The sequence below is a fragment of the Vidua chalybeata genome, chromosome 1 (assembly GCF_026979565.1).
Source record: "Vidua chalybeata isolate OUT-0048 chromosome 1, bVidCha1 merged haplotype, whole genome shotgun sequence".
In the NCBI taxonomy this organism is placed as follows: domain Eukaryota; kingdom Metazoa; phylum Chordata; class Aves; order Passeriformes; family Viduidae; genus Vidua; species Vidua chalybeata.
In genome coordinates, this window is record NC_071530.1 from 40534233 (window position 1) to 40559506 (window position 25274).

Genomic DNA, 25274 nt, shown 5'->3' on the forward strand with positions numbered 1-25274 from the left:
CAAGAGGCTTCCTACATATTGGCATTTATTCACAGGGGATTGTCCTCCTGCTGGTTTGACCTCCTGATGCCTCACAGTCATCATTCAGGGGGCTTCAGCACGGGTTTCAGCAAGCACCTTCATCAGACCTTTGTGGTGTGTGACCCCCATGTTCTGTACCAGCAAGGAACGTTGTTACACGCAAGCTGACACAGAAGAGTGTTGTAGATGCTTACCACAGAAGAGCTACCTTAAATTCAAGATAGCAAGGAAGGTGTTTGCTTCAGATTCAAATGTTATATTATTCGCTTGATTCTTTTTCATGTATTAGAGATATGGGGTTTATAGTGATAGGAAACTTCTACTAGTTCAAAATTCAGATTTGATTAAAACCCTGTACTTTACCTACTCTCTCTGTGTCTTCTACTTACCTACATTGCAGAACTATCTCAAATCTGAAGAAAATGGATTAGAGATCTTGAAAAGAGATTTTCTGATGTGATTTCTTATTTTCTTCTCAATTCTTTTTTTTTCCTTTTTTTTTCCTTTTTTTTTCATTTTGTCTCAGGCTGGAAAAGTAATAGCCATTTCTGGCTACCATAATAATAGCATTTTGGAACTTCAGGCTACAGATAAATGTGGTAGATACATTAAAAAAGGCTCAGAAGGTGCAACTGGTATTTAACCACAAAAGAAAAAAGAACACCACACCCTGGTCAATATAACTATGAAACTTTAAGGAAGCTTACATTCTGATTGTCTGAAATACTGTCTATGTCCAAAATCATTGGGCAATAAATGTACATTGTGTCTTTAACACCAATTTTCTTACCTGTGTGTTGTGGCTTATCCTGCTCTGTACTGCCCTAATCTGCTCTGCTTCTCCTCCTTTGCAGTGGTGGAATGCTGGTTGTTACCACCAGTCATTTCTTGAAAGCACATTGACCTCTTGCTCAAAGGTCATCATTATTTTAGCATGATGGTGGTGGTGGTGGTACCAGGATCCTTTTCTGAGAAATATGAAATATTCAGAAAGTATTGCTCATCTCTGCCTAAAGCTCCAAGACATCATGAGTGTTGATGGGTTGGAATAGGAGTTCTTTTCATGCTATCCAAAATGTTTATCTCAGCAAAGGTTGGCATGCTAGAATTGGCCAACTGGCATGAAAAAAAACATTTCACTTTCTTGGGAAAGTGTTACCACTTTGCTGCCTTTTAGAAACTATAGTTGTTTTCTGAATTACAAGTGGTTTGCATGAAGAACATAAATTGCTGTGCTCTTTATCACTGCTTACTGTGTGACAAATATACAGTCCAATTTTTCAAGTGCAGTGTCTTGAAAATGAATGTGTATTTGAAATGAAAACCATTTCAGTACTTGAGCATCCTCCCTCTGGAACAGACTGGATAATAGCATGTTCATCACCTTAGGTTATTTTAATATTTCCTGAAGCCTGCACAAGATGCTTTCTATTTTCTTGTCAAAACATACTGAAAAGAAAATTATTTTTAATAAAGTACAGTAATCACAGTGTGATCACCAAGTGCATCTTCTCTTGTCAGATTGTTTCTTCCTACTTGCAAGGATTTGCAGTTACTTAATGTTAAGGTTGCTGGGCAATCCAATGTTGGGAAGAAGAGAATGGAATATTTCATTTCTGACAAAGATCCCTGGGTGATACACAACATCCTCCTTTGCCTCCTAGAATAGTATCACTGTTTAAAGTGAGTGTTGGTAGAGTTGGCTGCTGAGAGATTTCATTTCCCCCCTCCCAGTATTTCCCTGCTGTCTTCCATGGGTGTGGTGCACTGGAAGTAAAGCACCCATAGATCCTGTTTTGTCTGTCCATAAATGCCTGCTGGAATGCCATGCCAGATTCCAACCCTGAGAGATGCAGAACAGTATTAATGTTCATTTCTAACTAGTCCTCAGGAGCTGGAATTAGTCTCATAGTTTCTTAGGTTATGTGCCTTTTTGGTGAACAGCTGGTGGATAACTTGCTTAGCTTTGGATAAACTGAGGTCCAATATTTAGAAGAGAAAATCAGTTGCTTTACACAGGCACAGGGAGCTTTCAGAAGTAATGGCTGAATGATTTTTTCCTAAACTGTTTCTCTACACCAGGTTTTTTACTCAAGTCGCTCAGGTCTAAAATAAGTGATGGACAAATCTCAAGAGATTTGGTTTCATATCTTACCCAAACATTATCCAAGCTAAGTAAAGCTCTGGAGTCTGCATAACTGAGCATGAAACCTCAGAAGAGCAGACTTTCTCATGAGAGTGTCAGTGTTTCCTGCTGTCTGGAAATACCGAGAAAATAGTCTTTCTTGTGGTATTTTGAAACTTTAGCATCTGGACATCGCTGTAATCAGAGGAAAGTGAATATGAAAAATAGCAGTTTAAAAAGCAAACCCTTTTTCAGTCTTGGGTGTAAGGGCTCCTTTCAAGTTTTTCAGGGAAGCTATTAATTGATACTGTAACTGGATCTCAGAGCAGGTGATGTAAATCTGAAACTGCAAATTCTGGCTATTTTGTTCTGGGTATTACAAAATATTGTGAGGCACTGAGTGTTTCTCCAGTCAAGGAAAGAAACAGCTATTGTATCCTTCCTTCCCTTTTATATAAATATGTAACTAAGCACTCCTCTTGCAGTATTTCTTTGGGAGAACATTCTGCTTTCTTCAATTACTGCTTCAAGTGTGAAATTTAGCTCAGCTTCAAAGCCACAATGACGTCTCGTGCTACAGAAATCTAGTGAAAATAAACTTAATGATTACATTATAGAACTAATGTATTGTTAAAAATGTTACGGTGGTAAATAACTGTAATGTTGAATCATACATAGGTTTATATGGCAATTGTAGATGTAAGCTATCCCTGTATTTAAAAACAGAGTTACTCTTCATTTTGAATTTTGACAGTGAATCAATGGGACTTGAGGAGAGATTTACTTTGAAAGTTAAAGATGGAAAAGTGTGTTTATCTCATATTCTTCTGACACTGCAAGATTTACAATGGTTTTTCTTTAGTCAGTCCATATTTAGTAACTTGAGCAATGAATTTTCCATCATTGGTTTTGTGTGATTAATCCAAGTTAGCGCTGTTAGCAAATACCAGGAAATATTTCTCAACTTCACTCTGTTCATTTTCACCAAGATTTTTGTTCTTTGACAGATTCTCAGAAAGTCTTAGGTCTCTCTGTTTGTGCTGGACCCTAAAGTATTCATGCACGTGTGGGTTCACTTTTAAGGCCCCAAACATTTGTCATATTGTTAGGGATAAACAAATTGTGTTCTGCCACTTGCAAAATCTGGATTTTTATGGCTACGTTTGTGCTCTTTCTAGGATTTTCTGTAGTTTGCCAGTCTTTGGGGTTCTGAATTGCAAGGAATGCAGTGTAAATTGAGAGAGGGTACTCAAGTGCAATGCTGTTTTCTTGATAGGTGTACTTGCTAAATTCATAACTCCTTATGCCTCTCCCCCTCACAGTTGTTATTGTAACCATCTTTCACAAAGAGCTTTTGTCAGGTTAAGATCTGCTTTTTTTCCTTCAGAGACTAAGGTTTTGGAAGCATGAAGTTCCAGAAAAGTAGACATGAATATGCATATACATATAGTTACTTACTTGATGTATAAGTACTTCTTTCCCACAAAGCAAAATTTTGTAGGTGTCTTTGTACTGTTTCCTTTACTTACCAGAGATTGACAAAAATAATTTATAAGCAGTTTAAAATACATTTAAAGATCATAATGAGTTCCATACTTCAGTTTTGCATTAAAATATTATCATTAGTTACTCAATGCAATTAATAATAACCTGTATTCATATGCACTCTGCTTAATTCAAAGTAATTGAATGTTCAAATTAAGAATGTGTTTGCAAAGAGATCTCTAAAAATTCTGTTAGTTAATGCTGGTTTTCTGCAATTCTCTTGTTATAAAGGGGATTCAAAAAATGCAAGAAGCAAAAGAAATCACTGCAGAAACATAATCAAAGTGACAGTTTTGTGCTGTATTTCCATATCAAGCTAAAGCAAACAAAAAAATCAGCTATATATGCATACTTAACAATGTAGGTGCATCTCTGGGGAGTGATCTGAAATGAAGGGACCATCTTTTCTTTCTTGCATTTAAGAGTCTTCACTTGCAATTATTTTTCTAACTATATATTAGCTGTTTTAATTAAAAGGTGACGATTCACCACTTTCTAGCCACTGATAATATTTTTATAAAGTAGAGATTTAAAAATAGTAATGATGTAGACTATTTTACTATTACTCTGAGCATTTGGAGCTGTAGGAATATTTTAGGACAATCTGAACAATGAAAGAAAAAGCTGGTTTTGGTAATTCAACCTCTTTGCTTCCTAACTCTAATTTTCCAAGGCTTATAAAACTTTTATTTGATTCTTTATCTGAGCATAAAACAATGTCTGAAAATTGTATAGTAAATTACTACATAATCACTTACTTTGCAGACTATCTGACTGTCAGAACAAACACTGCCTGTTAAGAGACTCTAAATGACTGCTGGGCAAAAGTGAACTTTAAAACTCAAATTAACATAGGCTTTTGTGAGATTCTAGTGGTTTCTTCTAAGTGTGAAGGAGAAATATGTCTTTGATTATTATATATTTGCTTAGATATGTATTTATACTAGTGTTTGTGTCAAAACTTCATGCTTGTGTCTTCAAATGTATGCATATATAGATATGTGGAGGTGATCTCATAAAGTTAAAATCAGGTATTTGTGATAAATATATTCTATTTAATTATTTCTTAATTCACCAAGTAATTTTGACTGCTGCCTCGTCTCTAGGCTGGTATTCCTCTCCCTCATCACATTTCCTTTTGGGGGTGGTTTTTAATTTCCAGTCTCTAAGTAACATTAGCAGAAACATTGATGAAATTTTTCTTGAAATTACTTTATCCTCCTTTTTGTCCAAACAACCTCTACACTCCTTGAAGACCAAACCTGTATGATATGCTCAGTCTTCTCTGTTCTGGATTTCAGGTCTGATATATGGAATTCTAGATGGTCAGAAACAAGGACTGGGAACTTTTTTTACATTAAAAGAACATTGTATGCTGGTGGCAAGCGCAGTTCCAAATTGTCTGGTGCATCAGACCTAGGGAAAAAGTTTAGGTGTAATGGAATAGTAATTACACATAAGCAAATCTGTGTTCATCTTTTAAAAGTTTCTCCACTATTATGTAATATTATGCAAAATGTACACGTCTTATGCTGCCAAAAGGAGTCGTTGTGACCAAGTCAAGCTCTCCAATGTGGGAAAATGTCAGAGCTGGAGTTCCTGCTTTGCCAGAACTTGGTTTAAATGTCCACGTCAGCTCCTAGTACAGAGGGCCCGGCAGGAGTGGGGGCTGCTTGGGACAGTCAGCCTTTTCCATCTGTCAGGAAGGAAGCAAAGATATTAACTTACAGAAACCAATCATTAACTCTTTTGATGAAGTGAGTTTGTTGGCATCAGTGGAACCAGAAGAGCTCCTCAGTATGTGTGAGCTCCCCATCAATGCATGTATTTAGGTGCTTTCACAGTCACTGACCCAGGAACACTGGCTGAATTAGTGCCCAGACTCCATGCCAGTCTCCTGGCTGGATGGGTCAGGTCTCCATCTCTTGTCTCTGCTTGTGTGGATGTGTGGGAGCCAGAAAACAGAGAGTACTGGTTAACTTGAATTCAAGTGATTCAAAGCAGCACCTGGTCAGAGGTCAGATGTGGTGTTTGGCCTTATGTCAGGGTCAGGCTCAGAACTCACCATCCCCAGCTTATCTTCCCTCGTTTGTCACGGCTTCTCCTTTCTCAGCCTCCTGCCAGAGGTTCCTGTCTTTGCAGAGCTCCAGCTCAGCAGCGTACCAGGGTACTCCGCTCCTCACTTCTAGGAAACCACACTTCTGCTCTTCGGCTTTTTTTTTTTCATTTTGTTTTGACCCTGGGTGATCAGGTGGCTGCCGAGCTGTGGCTTGGCCGCATGCGGCCCTTTCAAACCCATTGGTGGTTGCGGGGCCGTGGGCGGGCCGGGTCTGGGGGCAGCGCCAGCAGGAAGGATGGAGCCTCTGCAGGGACCCGAGGCTGTGCAGTCAGGACAGGAAGGAGGGCAGGGCAGGCTGGTGTGGTGCAGATTAGTTCAGCAGCCGTGGCAGCTCTCTTTCCCACGGCGACAGCAATGACGACTCCCGACGGTGTGTCTTCCGTGCAAAAAAGCACCTTGGTGTGCTAGCTGTAAGCACTAACTGGGGCACCAAGCTGCTAGGACACCCCGAAACTGCTGTTCCCATGCACTCTGAGTAACTAATGCTGCTTTCAGCAGTGACTGAGGAGCTGCCTCAATGCTCCAAAAAGGCAGCAAGGCTCTCTTTCCTGTCAATATACCAGCAGAGCTCCCTGGAGGTGAAGTGTAAAGCCCATGTGTGCCAGGGGAAGCTCACCTTTGCTCTGTGCCACCATCCAGCACTTCACAAGAGTTACGGGAACCTCAAGTGGCAGGCAGTCCCTTAAATAGACATTACCCCTAAGTACCCGATCCATCAGGGCAATTCAGAGTTTGATTTCTAAGAGCCCTACACACCTGCAATTACTTAAATCCACAAAATTGCAGCCGTAGGTATTTGCAGGCACAAAAATGTTGGCATAAAATTAGAGGCCATTTCCTAAAACCTGTGCCGAAATTTTGATGATATACTATATGAGGGGTTGTTATTTTGAAATGGATTTGTGGAAAGCAATTGAAAATCTCCAGGCATCCCATCTGTGTTTAAAGTAGCAACAATAACAAAACTTTAAATTAGCATAGGAGATTTAAGACATTTCAGGAAAACATTGATTAAATCTGCCAATGAAATGAACGTGTTTGGCGAGTGACCTAATTAGTGTATGCTTGGTTCTTTTTCACTGCACTGCTTACCACTAATTGCTGTTCTGCGGGTCTTCTCCTGACAAGTAAAAAAAAACAAGGATGAGGGATTTGTTGAGGAAATAGTGACATTCAGTTTTAATTCATTTGAACCTGCTGCCAAGCTTAATTATGGAACTGAGAAACTGAGACTGGGAGGCCCCCAGCCATTTAGGTTATAGGAGACGGAGATGTTTAGTGTCTGCCAGTGTATTTGGGTAACACTGCAGCTAGCTATAAACTTGAGTTTGCTGATGCTTAGCTGTTTTCTTCCCCCCACAGGTTAAAAAAAAAAAATACTGGTTTTATTTTTTATATTTAATTATTTAGCCCTAATGGCATCAGGCCAGTACAAAATTACAGGCACTGTATTTCTTAAAGGAAAGGTTTAACAATTATTCTAGATAGTCTTGTCCTGGGTTTCTTTGTGTGCTTGCATGTAGGAACTTGTAATATGTCATTCTACAAAAAAACCTCAGGATCCTGGAGGACTTGTAGCATTGGAGTACCAAAGTCACCCTCAGTCTAAGTACACTTGAGGTGAGGGGTTCATGTTAGTGATAAGTTCAGTTCCCATCTCTCAAAGCATCAGGGGACAGCACAGCTTTCCTTATTTGTGTTTGGAGTTCTTAAAGGAAAATGTCAGGATGCTTCAGGAAAAAAGGGGAAATGGTTTTGGTTTTGGTTTCCTGTGGTAGTGATGGATTCTTGTGAGCACAGTCTGAAGGTCCTGGTTTAGAATCTGAGTTCGTTTTTCATGATGTTCTGCATAAAGACTTGGGGGGAAAAATGTATAATCCATTGACCAGAATGTTTACAAGGCGGTGAAAACACAATAAAAACGCAGGGGAAAGGGAAGAAAAAAAACTGTGGAATTTGAGTCTAGGAGAGGGACAGTCTGGTGGGGTTTGCACTTGTTTTTAAAGGAGGAAAAATAAATTTAAATGTTTTCTTAGAGGAGCGTCTAATTGGCAGACCCTGATCTGAATTTCATCCCGGGAGATGATTCCAACCATTTTCCTACCTTGTCCCAGGAGGAGCCAAGGAACAGAGCAGAAATAGATGCTGGAGCAGCCAAACCCAGCCACAGCGCACCTGCCAGGGGCAGCCACAGCAGCCCAGTTCTGCTGGCAGGGAGCACAACCCACTTCAGCCACAGCCTGGACAGGAGGGAGTGACTCTCAGCACAGGGAGTTTGGTGCTTCATTTACACTTTGGAGAACACTGGAGAGGATGTTCCAAGACCCAGTTTTAGCTTTCATGAGGGCTAAATTTCATCTACCCAGACAAGTAAATAAAAAAAAACCCAACAAAAAACCCAAACACACAAAACCCCAAAACCCAAACAGAAAAACCAAAACTATTTAGTTAGTGCCTGAGACAAAAAATGAAGTGAGGCTATAAACAAATGAAATATTTTACTGTAGGTCACTAACATAGACTATAAACATCTACGTGGAAGAACGGAAACTGTACAAAAAGGCATCATGCCTGGTTTTCTGTTATATAGCATTGCAGGGTTCTTGTAAGGATACTTGAATGCTGAAACAGCCTGGGAACTTGGCTTCCCTTGCGGCAGATTGATGTTCTTTGGACGGGTTTTCAGCCATGGAGTGATTTTGTCCTGATGTTCTGTGTGTGGTGGAGAGATGTGTCAGGAGGGGGGAGGGCTAGAAAAAGATACTTGGAATGGAAATGAGCTTGAGGGAAGGAAAAAGAACAGCTTTGCAGTGAGACTGGGAGTAGTAATACTAGAATGCATAATGGGCAGCTAAAGATGTGAGGTTTTTTTGTCTTGAGACTCCACTGGATCTCTGATATGGTCGTATTGCCCCTTGTGCCCACTGAAAAAATTCTTAGAAGATATTAGTGGTTTTAGATATTATGGACTGATATTACTCTTCAATAATTTATTATGCTAGATATACCTGATATCTGTGATACAACACTGGAATATTGTTACACATTCTGGTTTTTATTTACAAGCAAAACTAACTTAGATGTGAATAACTACTGTGCTGTCTAGAAAGTCAGATTAAAAATAATCTCCTTTCTATTCCTTCATACATGAAACCTGAACTGTACACTGATGCTAAATATAAAAATCTAACTCCATTATCTGTTTTTAACGACAATGTTAAAATTACTTTTGCACTTTTACCTCCTAATTTTTGGGCATGGAAATGGTGAGAAATAAAAACAATTTAGTTTCATGAGAAGACCATCTCTACTGTCCTAAAAAGTAATTTTCTCAGTGTTTGATCCAAGCCATCCCATCACTTCCCAAGATGTTTCACATTTCCTGTTTGACAGCTCTGGCTTCTTGTCAGGATCTCTCATATAGGAAATTGGAAGTTGCATCTAATTGTATCTCCTTCTTCCTCCCAGAAGTTTCTCTTCCAGAGGGCAAAGGCATTGGAGAAATCCAGGGAGAACTCTTGCTCTCTTGTAGCATGCTTTTTAGTTCAAAGCAGCATCAGCTTTACTGCTGCTCTGTAGTGGGAAGAGAGCTTGGATAGCACTGCAAAGGAAAATGCGCTGTACGACAACCTGATTTAAAAGTGGCTTGCAGTAAAAAAGGAAAATCAAATGAGGGAATTAGAGAAGGTCAAACACTCCTCACATCCCCAAGTTGATCAAACTCTAGTGTTTATTAGATTTGTTATCATGGTGTCCCTCAATCTGTCAGTGTCTGTATCGCAGTGTCCCTCAGTCTGTAGTAATGGCCTATCAAAAAAAAATCTCCCCAGTCTTCCCCATGACAAGAAACCCTCCACTAAACAAACCAAAATAGAAAACTGAGCAAAGAAAAGAAAAGAAAGGTACAGATCTTGACTTTGCTAGAGTCTGTTTCTTTTTTCTTACTTCTTTTAGTTTTCTTAAAACTTTATGGATGAGATTTTAGCCAAGAAACAAAAACATCCATGTACACAAAATTCTTTCATGATTGGACTAACCCCTACATTGAGTAATGTATGCATACCAAAATAATAATAGAGATGTTTGTAATTTGAGGGGCAGGGTGATAACAAGCACACAATCTTATACCTAGATTTGGTGCAGAGATGATGGCAATGAAGTCTCCTAGGAGTAGGAAGAAAGGCTGGGAAAAGAAATACAAATGGATACAGCAGGAAATCATATCTGTGGTTGCCTCCTGTAGGATGTGTATTGACCTAGTAAATGGGAGATGTCTGCAAAGAAGCTATAAATATGCTTGTGCTAATATTATTAAAGCTTTCAGGCGGTTCAGTTTCATCCATATGGCTTTCCAGGGAGAAGCCAAAGATGTGGCCCTTGGCCACAGCTTGTCTGAGCAGCACATGCCTACCTGCGCTGTAATTGCTTAATAAGATGTAGGGTTTTCCCTGGACGGATTGTGAAATATATGCAGCTGCCTAAATAGGTGCTTGGTGAGATTTTTAGATCTTCTTAATTCAGTTGAAATCTTTATGAGCAAGACATTTGAATGCTGTTGAAGGTCAGAGAGAGCTCAGTGCTTTAAAAGTTGTGAAAAGTCAATTCCTTGTCTTCTTACCCCTGCTTTATGTCTTTACGAAAGTAAAAATAACTTTCAGGGTTTTTGCTAGCCAGTAGGGATAACAGCCCTGGGCTTGCTTGAACATACTGGTGTTGCTGACTAAAGGAAGAAAAAAATGGAGAGGTAGGAAGAGAAGATAGGAAGTGACTGTCTGATTAATGTACTAAACTAATGCAAATACTGGGAGTAAGAAAGCCACTTAAAAGCAGATGATTATTCCTTGCCAATCCCTAAGATCTAACCTCTATGCTGTTGTTCAGATGATACCCCAAAGCAATTCCTGGCAGAGATCTGTCCCTTATTCCAGCAGAGAGAGCAGTGAGATGAAAGGGATGTGGTTTAACCAAAGCTGAGATTTTGCTATCTCACCATCTTCTAGAGCTATCTGGCAGTTGCCTGTAGAGCACACTTGGGATTTCTCCCTGAACTGGTCCCACCTGCTGGAAGGCTGCTCTCCTTGCCCCTGCACACATGACCCCAGCCTGCCGTACGGACTTGTTGCCCTCCTCTTCTGAAGCTTAATCTTTGTATGGCTTTAAAGGACAGGAGAAGGAGTCTTTTCTTGTGAAATCAGCCATTGCAAGCTGTAGCTTTGTATCCCAGGAAGGTCCAAAATGTTACCTCCTCTTATGGAAGAGATGGGGCAGTACTCCAGAGCACTGAGCATGTGTGCCCTTCTGCTGCCAGGGGTGTTTAGTCTGTTAGGACAGACAAAGACCTGCCTGCACTCCCCCTCTGCTGTGTATCTTCTGGCACTTTGAAGCTTCAGGTCACTGCATTCCCTCAAACCCTACTAGGTTCAGGAGAAAAGATGTGACAAATAGAGGTGTGGTGGCAGTGCTGCTGGAAGATTATGAGACAGTGTGAGAGAATGGAAAGATTTTCCTTCTTTAAAAAAATAAAATCTTTATCTGTGCTCATACACATGGATAATACTGAAAACCTATATTTATCTTTTTATTCTCCAGGTTATGGTTTTGTAGATTTTGACAGTCCTGCAGCAGCACAGAAAGCAGTAGCATCTCTCAAAGCAAATGGCGTGCAGGCGCAGATGGCAAAGGTAAGAAGAACTGTGTAATTGCAGGATTATTTCAACTGTTGGGTTAAATTTCCAGGGGTTTGTTTTGCTCCTGTTTTTCTTAAGGTTTTGGATTGCTTATTCCAAAGATTCACGAATCCTTTGGCTCCAGCACCTTGTTCATCCCATGGTTTGTCTGTGTTCTTGAGAGCTGTGTCTCCTGTAATGGGCTCTGCTCTGACTCCCCCTCTGCCCCTCTGACTGGAGAGGGTTTTAAGACAGAGCACTGAAGTGGAAGAGCATTGGAAATGCCCTTTGCTAAGTACTGGGTGAAAGAGTTGCCTTTTCTTCACCTTGAAGTTGTCTTCATTTGGTTCTTTTGCTTTGGAAAAGTTGCTCTTTTTTGATGTGCCTGGTGAGCTTCTCTGAAGGAGTGAATGACTGAGCATAAGGAAAATCTGGTTGATCTGCCTAGGTTTGGCTTCTCCTGCTTGTTGAGGTGTTTTTTTTATTTATTTTTTTTTTTTATTTTGAGGACATAAATGAAAGTGTAGAAGGTTGCTGAAAGAATAGTTGCTAAAGATTGTCTGGAGATGATTGGCATCTGTTCACAGAGGCTGCAGGAGCTGTAGCAAGAACAGTGAGCTCAGTCACTCTGGGCTTGGAATTGTCCTTCATCCCCAGGTAAAGGGGCTGATGGTGAGACAGGGGTTATAGTAATGACCACTATGTGGTCCAGCTGTTGCCTTTCTGAAGGTGGAATAATGTGTCTTTGGCCTCTAGACTGTGTCAGCCAGCAAAAATAGCTGTTGCTTTGTACTTTAAAAATGCCTTGCCTGAGAATCACAAAAAGCACTTAATATTGCCTGACTTAGTGTCTCTAGAAATGATGCTGTCCTAGAACCTAAAACAGCAAAAGCAAGCAGGTAATTACAAAAAAGAGGGAAATCAACCAATAAACAGCCCTCAGATTTGAAGATTTCTACTTAAAGGAATGTTGGTGGTTTAAACCTTTGTTTTTCAATGATGTCTTAGTAAAAGCATAGTTTTGTTTAGGTGTTTTTTTTTTTTTTTTTTTTTTTTTAACGGAGAAAAATAGTTGCTGGTAAATGAGGTTCTTTTGCCTTCTACTGAATTGCACTCACTGTGCCTGAAAGAAACTGGATGTCACAAATGTATTTCTGTTTAACAGTGTCCCACAATGCAAGCTAGGCTGTTTTATTGGTTCTTAGTGTTTATTGACACATGGTGATAAAAAACATTTGCTTCAAATTGGTAAAAGATGGCAAGCTGAAGAATGTGAACTTCTACTAAGGATTGTGCTGTTTTATTTCTCAGATATATGGCAGCTCCTTCTTAAAATATAGGCAATTTGATGCATTAGTCAAGCTGTGGGGAAAAAAAAAACAAAGACAGGAGATATATTTTGTCCTAATGATTGATATCAAATAGCCCTTTCTAGAAAGGAGTAAATCTATATATAAATCTGTAAAAAAACCTAAATCCATATAAAACTGTACAGTTATAGATTTAAAATTATAGATTTAAAGATAGGATTGAAAGATAAATCTATGCTTGGGGTTGTCAGGATTCAGAACAATGAACAATTGCAGTACTTATATTCATGGAAACACCAGAAAAGATGGTGACTTAAAATGTTACGGTTTGGATTGTCCAATGTTTAGGGACTAAAAGCAAAGCCTGATGTTTTCAGAGTGGGAAGAGCTATACCAGCCCTTGGTTGGTTTGTTTTCTGGAGAACCTGTGGCAGGAGCAGTTTTTTGCCCTGTGAGATTTTTAGGCGGCTGGTGTGTAGGGATTTGTTTGCATAAGACTGACTGTATTTTTATTATTTAGCCATGGTGCCTGGAATCTCAGATAGATTCTTTTTAGTGTGTCTGATAGCTCAAGATAAATATACAACTGACTTTTCTTATCTCTGAAAAAAATCTAAGTATTTAGAAAAATGAGGTTTCAAAGGAAATTGAGATGACTCCACGCAAAGTACCTCACATTGCCGAGAAGGCAGGGCCTGGGAAAGCAAATCTATTGGAGAAACATGTTAGTTCTTGCATATGTTGGAAGCCAAGTTACATAACAGGACTGAAAGACAGCATTACCTGCCAGTGTCAGAATTAACAGCGAGGGCTCAGAAGAGGCTTGAGGAAAGGGGCAGAACAATAATCTAACCTGCATTTCTGGAAGTTTATCGAGAGCAGTTTTATTTCAAGAGCTGCTTTAATTAGTGGTGAATGGTGGCTTTCAAATGAAATCAAAATAAAGAGAGTTAAGTCTGAAGAAATTCCCTAAACCTTCTGTGTGCCATGCTTTCATAGTATTAGTGTCCTTTACTCTGCATTGCAAAGCAGTGAAACTGCCCCGTGTAGAGGCCAGAGAGGAGACAGACTGTAACCTGTGTTCAGCAAATGTCAAAAAATCTCAGTCTAGCTGTGGATGCTTTTGAATAAAGGTGAAAGAGGCATTGGCCAACTCTTTCTATGTGCTGGCCTTCTTCAGTAGTGAGAGAAAATATGCTGAAGTGTCGGTATTGTCTGTGATGTTTTCCTGGAGAGAGCTCTTGCTCGGAAAGAGTGGTTCTTTCTCAGTTTTAACACAATATAATTTTTCTCATAGAAATCCAGGAATCTTCTTTGAAAAACAAAAAGCAGAACTGAACCCCTGTCCATGTTGGCTAGCAGAAGTATCTTGTGGATACTTGAGTAAAATATACTCATTTTATCGATGCTAAAATACAGCCACCTCCCTCTTTTTTTATAGAATTTGGACAGCATTTTGGCTGATTTTGTTTCAGAGTGCTGCCTCTGGAAGAAGGTTAAACTCTGGTGGATTGATGCTCCAAGTCCCATCAGTATTGGAAAACTTGTTCTATTGAGGCTAATACACCCCATAAACCCACAAAGGGAAAAAAAAAACCCAGCTGTTAAACGTGTCTGAATTTCTCTTTTTGTTCTGGTTTGAAGCAGGCGGGTGAGGATTGGGCTGAGGGAGAGGAACAGCAGTAGTATGCCTGCAGAGGTGGTGGTGGCAGCTGAGGAGATGAGGTCTCATGTGGCCCACTTGGTGGGACAGGCACCCACACAAGGACAGGACCCACACAACCTCCCACCCACAGGAGAGTTGTGTGAGTCTTTTGCACTCAGATGTTGTCACCTGGCTTCTTTTGCATTTCTCTCTCAGAGGTACATGAACCAGGAGTTCTAACCACTTCTGCTGTTCTATGTTCATCTAAGTTATCCATCTTTTTCAGAAGTGCTTATTAAGCATTTCATTTATTGAGAAGAATGAATGCTATGGAGCTCCTGAGGGGTATTTTCCTAGCTGGCCTGGTTTACTTTGCTGTGTGCTTCCTGTGTGCCTTTGGACATGCAGATTCATTTGTGTGTATGTAGTGCCTACTTGGTCAGGCTCGCAGAGTCCAGGTGTTTTTTTGGGTTTGTCTTCCTATGACCGACACAATTGGATAATCTCACAGGAATTATTGATTTGGTTGTCTCTTTGTGCTAGGGACCACAGAAACATGACAGAAAAAAAACATTGCTTATGTGCATGATTTATATATCAGTTTAGGTTTTTCCAGATGCTCCTTTCCTGCATTTCCTAGAAAAATATTATAGACAGAATATGGAAAATTAATAAGGAGAATCTTAGTAATATGGGTGTTGGCTCAGACAAGTAGGCAAAGAAGCCTAGTACACATGAAAAATGTATCAGTGTTCTAATAAAATCTGTAGACACATCTATTCTTGGGATTTGCAATAGTCCTTCACCTAGAATTACACATTCATGAGGACACTTCCTAATCTACTTTATATGTAAGTTTTAATGATGCCAAGGAGTCTAAATCACCTGAAAAATCAATAGAAGTCTGCTGTCTAAATAAATAAATTTGAGCTTTTGAGCTTGTGTCAGCTTGCAGTTGAACTGTGCAATCAGTTTATCCCTTCACAGACATTTGGGGTCCTCTCTACCATTTTTTATTTCCAGTTCTAGTCTGCTGTAAGATTGCATAATGTGAAAGTTCAGGTGAAGGTAGGCTCTTGCAGAGTATCTAATAGCTTCTTTAATACCTAGCAGCCCATCAAACCTGTTGAAACAAATGCATTCACAAAGGAAGGGTTTTCAGTCCTGCTTTTAAAAAGATGAAAAATGTATTTGATCTTGTGTATCTTTTCTGGGTTTTCTTTTTGTACGTATAATGCATTTAGACATCCTTAAGACCTGTGTGAAAAATGCGGATATTGAAGGAATATTTAATTAGCACTGGCAGTTGTCTAAGTCCAAGGAATCATTTCTTGACTACTCTGCTGCAGTAATTGCCATCCAGAGAGTACACTGCAGGAACTGGTTCTGAGAAAGGGCTGTGCCAGTAGGCTCTGATGTGTTTTCCTCCACAAGGGAATTGCAGAAAGTGATTTTCTTTCTTGTGTGATATTTTCCTCATCTTTCCATCATGCAGAAGCTTAAATACAGGGAGTAATCGCCATCTAGGTGAAAGAAAAAAGGGAGCTATTTCCCACAGAACAGAGCCAAGCACAAGAGCTTCTAAAGAGGAATAGAGAGCTGGTTGCTGTATAGTTAAATAGGCAGATTTTCTACAAGAACAAGGAAAAGGAAATCCCACAGAAGAAAACCTTACTTATTTTCCAGACCTTTGCGTAGGTTTTAAGCATTGCTCTGGTATGAGTCAGCTGACCAAATAAGTTAGTTCTGTCTGCTTATTTTTTAGCTTCATATTCTCTTATTTTTAAATTACTTCCCCTTTTTTCCTCTGTCAGATACCAATACTCTAAAGGGCTCATCCTTAAAATGAAAACACTCCGATGAAAACCCTTCTTTCCAATGCTTTTTTATCTTTTTAATGAAAAGTTTTGTTTGTTTTTGCAGTTTAAAAATTCATGAAAATAATAAGAATGCTGTCCATACAAAATATGAAATATGTCCTATACGCATAATACACTGGTTTCCTAACTCATGATTGAAATGGCTGCAAATTTTAGCTAACAAAACCTCAAGATACTGGTTGGTCGAATTTTTGATAATATTTTTGGTTGACTGAGCTAACCTTCCTTTTGAAACCAACGTGGGATTCTAGGAGTTTTAGAGCTCAATATTGAAATTGTCAGGCTTTGTTTTACTCCTGTGCTTTAATTATCAGCTATCCCATCCCCAGCGAACTGTTCTATGAAGTCTAATATTTGTATCGGTGATTTATAAAACACTGTTTTTTGTTGCTGGAGCAGGAGCTGGTGTCTCTGGAAACCTGGCCATGCTCAGCAGTGTAGGAGAAGCTGAGAATATGGCTGTGCTGGCCACCTTCCACATCGTTTCTGAATGAATTGCACAGCCAGGCATAGGCTGCTGCTGCTGCAACAGTTGTCAGAGACGTTTGGCACAACTCTTGTACGTGTATGGAGCACTCTCCAGTGAGCTGTCCTCTCGTCTTCCAAAAATGTGCACCCTCTCTCCCTGTGCTTTTGCACGTATATACTATATTGGTCATGCTGGCTGACCAGTACTGACCTGAATTGATAACAGTCCTGGGTTCAATGAGAATGGAAAGTTACAGCTGAAAAGAAATGACAGGTAGTTCAATTTAGGTTTGGAAATTATACATGCAAGTGTCTCTCTCCTTTGATTTCTTTTACCAAGTCAGCCATACCAAAGGTGTCCTGCAGAAGCACTAACTGGAAGTTCCAAGTTTCATGTACTGCTGCTTATCAAAGTCGTGCTGTCCTCATCCTCTCTTGCCTGCTTACCTCTGTTTTTCATAAACTATCTTTTACTCTTGGGATGGGGAATGAGGTTCCCAGATGGAGCTGGCCTTTTCAGGTTTTGTAAATCTAGGATATTTTTTCCATTACTTAAAGGATAATAATTAACAAAGCAAGAGCATTAACAAGATGCTAAATTATTTGTTTATATTAGGTTTTATCTCAAAATTTCTTAGGAAGATATGCCTTTCAAAACCTGGAAGGTTTTTTTTGTGGGTTTTTGTTTGTTTGTTTTTTTTTTTTCCCCAGATGAAACACTGTCTAAATTCAGGATTCAAATCACAGATGTGCCAGCAAAGGGCTAACTTTAAATTTCAGAAAATCTGCAGTAGCAGACGACATTGTCCCATGAGTGTCCTAGACAATCAAGACTAAAGCAATGAGCAGCTTTGCACAAACAATGATAGATTGGGGTGATAGCAAAGATACATGACATTAATGGAAGGACTTCCTAGTCTTATCTAGCCTTGTAAATTTTATGCTTCTACTTGAGAACTGTATGGTAGCCAGTGTGAAATGATCTTAAGATCCTTTTCCTGCTTTTAGATGTGCATTCACAAGCCAATATAGAATGCATTAGCTAGAGCCATTCTTGAAAGAACATCAAGTTATCCTGTGGGTACTAAAATCCAGCAGTCCTTTCACACTTGCACGTGTTTCTCCTAAAAACATGTAGATCAGCATCAAGGAGGGTATGCACATCGACAGTGTTTGAACCACACCTGCCAAAATTAGAAACAATAATTTCTTTGGGGGTTTTCAGAAGTGCTTAACTTGACATAATTCTACTCTCTGAAAGTCCATGGAACTTTACTGTTGGCCAGTTGAGAGGAATTAGATCAGTACTGTGTTCCGTTGCTCCCAAAAATTGTAGTTCAGCATCTTTCTTAACCACTAAGTTAGCTTAGAAAATCTTACAGCACACACAGTCATGTTTATTCTCTAGCTATCACCTCAGGTAGACCTGGCCGTGGTATTTTCCTTCCCTTTTCAAGTGCTGCTTTAGTTTCTAGATTTACTTGATTATTTTTTTTATATACTGTAACTTCATCTAGCATTAAAACATTCCTCTGCCTTTGAAAATTAAAATATAAACAATCAGTAAATATATCCACCTCCGTGCTATTAATGCTTTGCACCACAGAACAGATGCTGAAAGTGAAAAATGTAGCCAACTTTTAGGCTGAAGAATGGTGGAATTACTGGGTTCTTTTCGGGTTATGAACTTCAGCCAAACAAGAGTTGGCCTTTTTTCATAAATACACATTGTTCTTGACTTTCCTCTGACTTGGAACACATTTGAATTGGTAATAATACAGCTGAAATCCACAGTGCTTTGGCAATCTAAGCTGGGGAGAAGAATGGGGCTCCCTATCTTTAGCACTCACATAGCTATACATCTTGGAAGCTCTCACACACTCTTTGCAAACCCTTTATGTTTGCAGAAGAGGAAATCTGAGTCCTGCAAATGAGTTAAACACTGGAGTCAGATTAATTCTTTTTTGCCTCCATACTCAGGAAACTCCAAACGCCCCACAGAAGAGTTATCTGACCACAACTATGCAGCTTGGGAATCTGCAGCTCAGACTGAGCAGAACTATGTTCTAAATTCAGTAAGCACAGCTTTACTCACCAGGAAAAACCTAGTGAATGCTGAAATGTTCAAAAAGCTGTGGTTTTAGAAAATATTACTCTGGTAGAAAATGGACATATCCTTCCTTTCAGTGACATATCATTTAATTATGTTCTTCTGTAGATTGGCCTGAGGACAATGCTTTTGTAAGGTGAGAAGCAAAAATTCATTGTATCTAGCATGATGATTCATGTGACCACCAGCAGGAGGATATGCGCATGCTTTTTTGGGGTACTGCTTAATGTGGACTGAAACACAGCTTCAACAAAGCAATGCAATTTGTGTGAAAACCAGGCCACTTTCAGATTATTTGGTTTGATTTGGAAAGCAGGTGTGCAAACTTCAGTGGCATTTCTTCTGAGTTTATGTGAATGCCTGTATAACAGCTCATCAGCCTGGAAATTCACAGGTGCACACTCTACAAGTAAACACAAATCTACCAGTAATATGCATAGATATTCCCTGTGCAGCTATGCATCTCCCTCTGAATATCTAAATGTTACTGTATTAGTGAATACTCTGCTTGTTATTTCTTTATTAATGACTGTCTCCCATTCAACTGACATGTCTGAGTAGTTTGGCTGTAATCTAACTAAATTTTGGCTTAGATGCAGATTTGTTCACTAATGAATGATCATTTTTGTCACTATAATAGGAACCTCTATTTTTCCTTTTTATAAAAATATGAAATTAGGCTGTGCTTATGCTACATGCAACATACTGAGTCATAATGGAAGCTCACTGAATTTTTTAGTCCTTTCCCTTTATATATTTGTGCTCAAAAAGGGAGATAATGATGACATGAACAGCTGAATTCTATTTGTAGTCATGATAAATTTGCTTTCAAAATAAATGTAAGAGATATAAGAATGTAAAATCCATTCTGGCCATACCAGACCAGAATAAAGTTCCTTCTGATATCAGATTCTCTTTCTGATAATGCACGATAGCATGTGCCAGCAGAGGAGTACAAGAACCAGACAAGCATCTGAGGATACTTCCCCAGAGCCGTCTCTTAGCCTCTAGCAATTTGCAATTTGGGATTTCTTCAGCTTGTATTGAATAGTCATTTGTAGAACTGCCTCCCCATCCCCAAATAAACAATTTATGCTGCCTGTTTTGCATTTAAAATTTTGGCAGCACAATATCCAGCCATAAGAAATTCTTCAGTTTAACTTCATATTCTTCAAAGATCCATCTCCTTTGCTTGCTCTAGACCTACAATGTAGATTTCATTGATTGCTTGCTAATTCTTGTATCAGGAAAGACAGAAGGCTCTTGTTCCCTATGAATCCTTTTCATTGCACTTACGATTTTATAAAATGCAATCATAACTTCCCTTAATCCCTGTTCTGTTTCCAGTTTTAAGAAAGATGTGCCAGGATATGTGTGCGTCAATAAGGATGTGGTTCTTAGAAGCAAGGAGCAGTTGCTAAGTAATGAATGTGAAGCGTATTAAAGTGGCTTTGTAATATGAGAGCAGAGCTGACAGGAAGCTTAGAGGGTCATTTTATATCAATATGTTGGAAATGAGGCAAGTATTGCTAATGCTGTGTAGTGCTGCAGCCTGGGAAATGGGAAAATGGACACAGAGACGACACAGTACATTTGGCTGGTATCAGGTACTTTGTAAGGCAGTCCTCATTTTGCACAAGGATAAATGCACATATTTGATTAAACCTAGGAAGATCAATTTTTAAAATAAGAACTGTCAGCTTTAGAAAAATATACCCCAGAAATAATTGAAGTGTTAAAAAAATGTAACAGAGCTATTCCTTTGAAAGCAGCAAGTGAACAGAAGTATAACCCCAAGTACAAGGACATGTGTTCAGTGTGTCAAAAGGAAATATACCCAACTCCCCCCATCTCTGTATGAATAAGGCATTATAAATAACTGCCTTAAAGTCTGGAATTGTTTGGTCACAACTTTCCTTAAATATTAGATTAATTTGTATCTGTCATGTTGATGAACAATACCTCAAGCTGATGCCACCAATGGATCGATATCTGGCCAATTCTATCAGCAGGCTTGAGGACTTTCTTCTTGCCAGGGGCTACTGAAGCACCACTGTGCATTTTGTCTTGCACCCACTGCTTGGGCATGATGTGACCAGCAATGCTGCAGCACATGCCTTCATATCTAAACTGAGGAAAGGACTGCAGCAGATGTCATGCTGTGCAATGAATCCTTATTTAGGAGAGATTTATATTAATATTCTGCTTTCTCTAGAGCTCATGGAAGAAAATATTAGCCATTTTATTAGTCATAGTTCACAATGGTGGACACATACAAGAACCTAGGGGCCCTAAATTGCCAGTTCCTCCACTGTGTAGGTAGGTGGAATCTTTCAGTGATTCCCAAAGGTATCTACTGAGTACGTCAGGGAGATTTACGCCTACCAAAAACATCCCTTACACTGCCTTAATGGAGGTGCAACAGCTATTTTCTCTACTGCTCCTCACAGCTTTATGCTCTCAAAAACCAAAGAGAACAGTGTAAACTTTGATGAAAGCAGCTGTAAAGACATTTTTGTAATTGGAAAAATTGGACCTCCCCCATGTGAACACATCGTTAGAATATGGATATGGTATTTGGTAGGAGGTATATTTTTGCCTTGTTAAAATGGATACAGCTTTGTTTATCTGGATGCCAGTAAGTAACAAACTGGGCTGTGTTCAATGATTACCACTTGTCAGTCATCTTCTATCCTGGTATTCTTACCACAATTCAAAAAGGAAAATATGTGTTCGTTTCTAGCAAAAAACTTTGGAGTTGGGATAATTAGGGCTTGGTGCTAGAAAGTTGGGCTTTGAATTCCTCAGAACAAGTGAGCATACCTTTCTAGTAGTTGAGACTGAACTCTGTGTCTCAGACGTCACTTCTTGCAACTAAATTATTTTTGGTCTTTAAATTCAGTTGGTAGACAGGTAAAGAAAGAGAAGACACCTTGAAGAAAGGCTTCCCCATCTTCAAAGGTATCTTTGGCACTTTACTACCTCACTTAGTTGGTAGGTGATGCTGTTCCAGTGCAGTATCACAGTTCTGTCTCTTTGTGCATGGACATACGGGGGTTTACTTTGTGCATGACTAGTTGATAAGTGTTCAAGAAACTATATTTATATCAATGTATGCCTACATTTATAGATGATAATTTAGAAATATTAGTGAGAAAATTTTATAATATAATGAGATTCTCATGAGTAGCGAAAAGTATTGCAGTAGTATTTTCATAATATGTGCTGTTGGAGTCTGACTGTTTGCTAATAATACTTCTAAGCCCTGAAAATAAAATAGTATGTGTTTTTTTTAGACATGTGCTGTAGAAATAGGAAGGAAATTGGAGGTAAATTAAATCTTGGTCATAATCAGTCAGTATTTTTCCATCTGTCAGCAAAACCTGGCAAAAAATTCCAAAAAAAACAACAAAACTGTAAACTCTGAGACGAGATTTAGTGATTTACTGTCTGCTTTAACTGTGCCTACAGCTTGCAGTATAGCTACACAGCCTCAGGGTTTCCCAGATATTTCCATAACTTATTTGTCCATTTTGCATAAAAGGTTATGATCCCACCATTTATCTAAACATTTTCCTAGTCACCTACTCCAATTATAGCTTGTTATGGAAAGCCAGAACTATCATTTATATGTCTGTGTTGCTTTATTATTGGGATGTAGCATAAAGCAGCATGTGGAGTCAGTGAAGTGAGGGTTTTCACAGTGTCTTAGCTTCCAGAAAATCTTTTCCCTTGCTTAAAAACTGTTCATCAGTGAAAGGTCACCACTCCTAATAGCATGACCTAATTCACATCAGCCTGCCTTCCTGCTGCATGGCACATTGCACATGGTAAAGTCATGGGTTTGGTAAAGGAGCCAGAACTGATCCAAACCAGGTTGAAATCTGGCTGTAATGGGGTTGCAGTGCTCTTGCTGCCCTGCCCTCTTTACTGAGGCTGCTGAGCTTAGAGTAATGGAAATGCTTCCCTTTCAGAATAAAATTTAATTAGCTCAAATACATAATGGCTGTCTTTTGCATGATAAATCTTCTGAGTCTGCTTGAACTCAGACTTCATATGTTAAGAAGGAGTGTTGGATGCAGACTCTGCTTTGCTTTCCTTGAAGTTCAAATAAATGGTTTCATCTTGCATGATTGCATTGTTGCATGCTATTTACTTCTCTTGAGTATATAAGTAATTTCCAGATTGGCTTAGAGGGATACCTTGAAGAGACTCAACATTTTATGTCAGTGAGCAATTAGATTGGTTACAGGGGTTACATTGGTTACTCCTCTAAGTGACTGTTGTGCTGGCTGTCTTTGATCTGGGAAGCCTGGTGCAGACTTACCTCAAGGACGTGGTCTGAAAATGTAGCAACTTCGGCACTTTCCTGCTGGGAGCATCATCTAGTACTTTATCTGCTGTAGTGGGTTTTACTAAAGGTTTCTCCATTTCTTTGCTGAGAGGTCATTTGAATCAGTGTAGTAGCTGAGACCTGCAACACTCTGACGGAAACCACTCACAAAACAGAGCACTCTCAAGTCACTTGGTCTTAGCAGTCCATAGATCAGATCAGTCATGGAATAATAGCTATAGATACTATTTATTGCCTCTTTGCTGGTATTTCTTTGATAACCCATTGTGTTGGTATTTAACTTAATATTTTAGAAGTTTTTAATAGTGGTATTTGACTTGACAAATGTTTTTACTTCTGTAATGTCCCCCTTTCTTCCCACGTAAGTGAAGTCCTTTCACTTTAGTCTTTTCCACACTAGTCAATCCACATAAAACATCGGGAAAGCAGAATGATACCACATTTGCATCCTTCCTTTTGCTATTGTGAATATAACACATTCTTTTTAGATCGTTCCTTCACACTTATCACAATCCTGTTGCAGTTTTGGGTCTGAGCTGAGTGGTGCTGTTGCAACAGGCAGATAAAGTCTCTTTTCTCGGATATTCACATTTTTTCTTGTGTTATTCCACTGACTGATAGTGTTTTTCTATACATTTTCTATTTAAAATCCATCTTTCTTAAATCTTGTTGAGTGGAGCTGTATGCTATTTTTCAGAGAGTCTGTAGTGCTGTAATATTTTGTAATAATTTTGCTGCCTTTTAGTCAATTGATGGGCACTGTAGAGTTTGCATTAGACATTCTGATTTTTAGCAGGTGTATGAACTACATTGTTTTGCATATTCTATTGTTAAATTTCATTTGCTCAATTAAACTTCTGAATGCCTTAGCAGCTCTAGAGTCAAATGCAGATGTTATATTTTATAAACACAAGTTTTAAAATTATGCCACAAGTGTTTGCAAACCTTCATAGCTAAAGATCTGTTCTTCAACTTGTCTTTAGTGAGTATACCAACTGGTTGGCTGTTTAACACCATAAATGTGACACCCCAGGTTATCTTGAGTTGTGCTAGGAAAGGCTTAGTGTCCCAGAGCTTAATTTCTAGCCATGTATAATTCCAAAAATATAGTAAGCCAAATAGGAGATATAGAAAGTAAGTTATATTTATGTGTTTCTAAACTTTAAATGCTTCCCAAAATGCTGCATTTCGCAAAGAAAAGTGAATATAAGAAATTAGCAATAGGGGATAGATGGGTTTCTAGCATATTAAATCTTGGAATTTTTGCCCCATGGGAACATTTGCTTCAGTTATGATAAAATCTCACATTTTAAGAAATGAGTATTAGGTTCCATGAAATTGGCAGGTTTTTATTACCTTAAGGATTACCTTTAAAAAAAAAAAAAGCAGCCACCACAAACTCTGTTATCTAGGCAGATACTTCACAGCTAAAAGGTTTAACATGAAGATAGGATGGTGAGAAATATAGGCCTAAAGTAGAGAGCCATAAGATGCAAATGAGTTCTAGTTCTCCTTTCATGTTTTTGGTTGTTTGTGTTGTGGTCTTTTTTTTTTTTTTTTTTTTTTTTTTTTTTGTCAGAATTACTGTTCACATAAATATTATGTAGAGGAAAACCTTGAGATGTGCAAAATGTTTGTTAAGAGAATGATCTACTCTGTTCAAATTGGTACTCTTGAGAGATGCACTTTAGAGATATATGTCTCTAATATTTGTTTTAGACAACTTTGAAATCTTGGTATCCCAATATAAATATCCAGATGACAGATATATGTACAAATATTTTTCAGGGAATCAAGTTTGGTTGTTTTAAGGCAGAACTTAATTTTTGTGAGGTCAAATCTGGAAGTTTGGATGACTCAGATGACCCTCAGCCTTGTTGTACTGCCATTTCTAATTATGTTTAAAACCAAGATTGCTCAGAGTCATGTAGCAGTCTTTTGTGGTTCTGAAGTTAGTTGATTTAAAATATAGACCTATATTTTGAATGCAAAGTTAACACGTGTATTCAGCTGGCAATAATGAGTATAAAG

General features: G+C 38.8%; 1 protein-coding gene across 3 annotated transcripts in view; it reads left to right on the forward strand.

Moving 5' to 3' along the window:
• RBMS3 (RNA binding motif single stranded interacting protein 3) overlaps positions 1-25274 on the forward strand; it is a 701764-nt gene that overhangs the window by 432985 nt on the left and 243505 nt on the right. For all 3 annotated transcript variants that reach the window (XM_053943264.1, XM_053943265.1, XM_053943273.1), the window contains one exon: positions 11400-11491. In XM_053943264.1, the coding sequence (XP_053799239.1) occupies positions 11400-11491 (92 nt within the window). The remainder of the gene's footprint in view (positions 1-11399; positions 11492-25274) is intronic.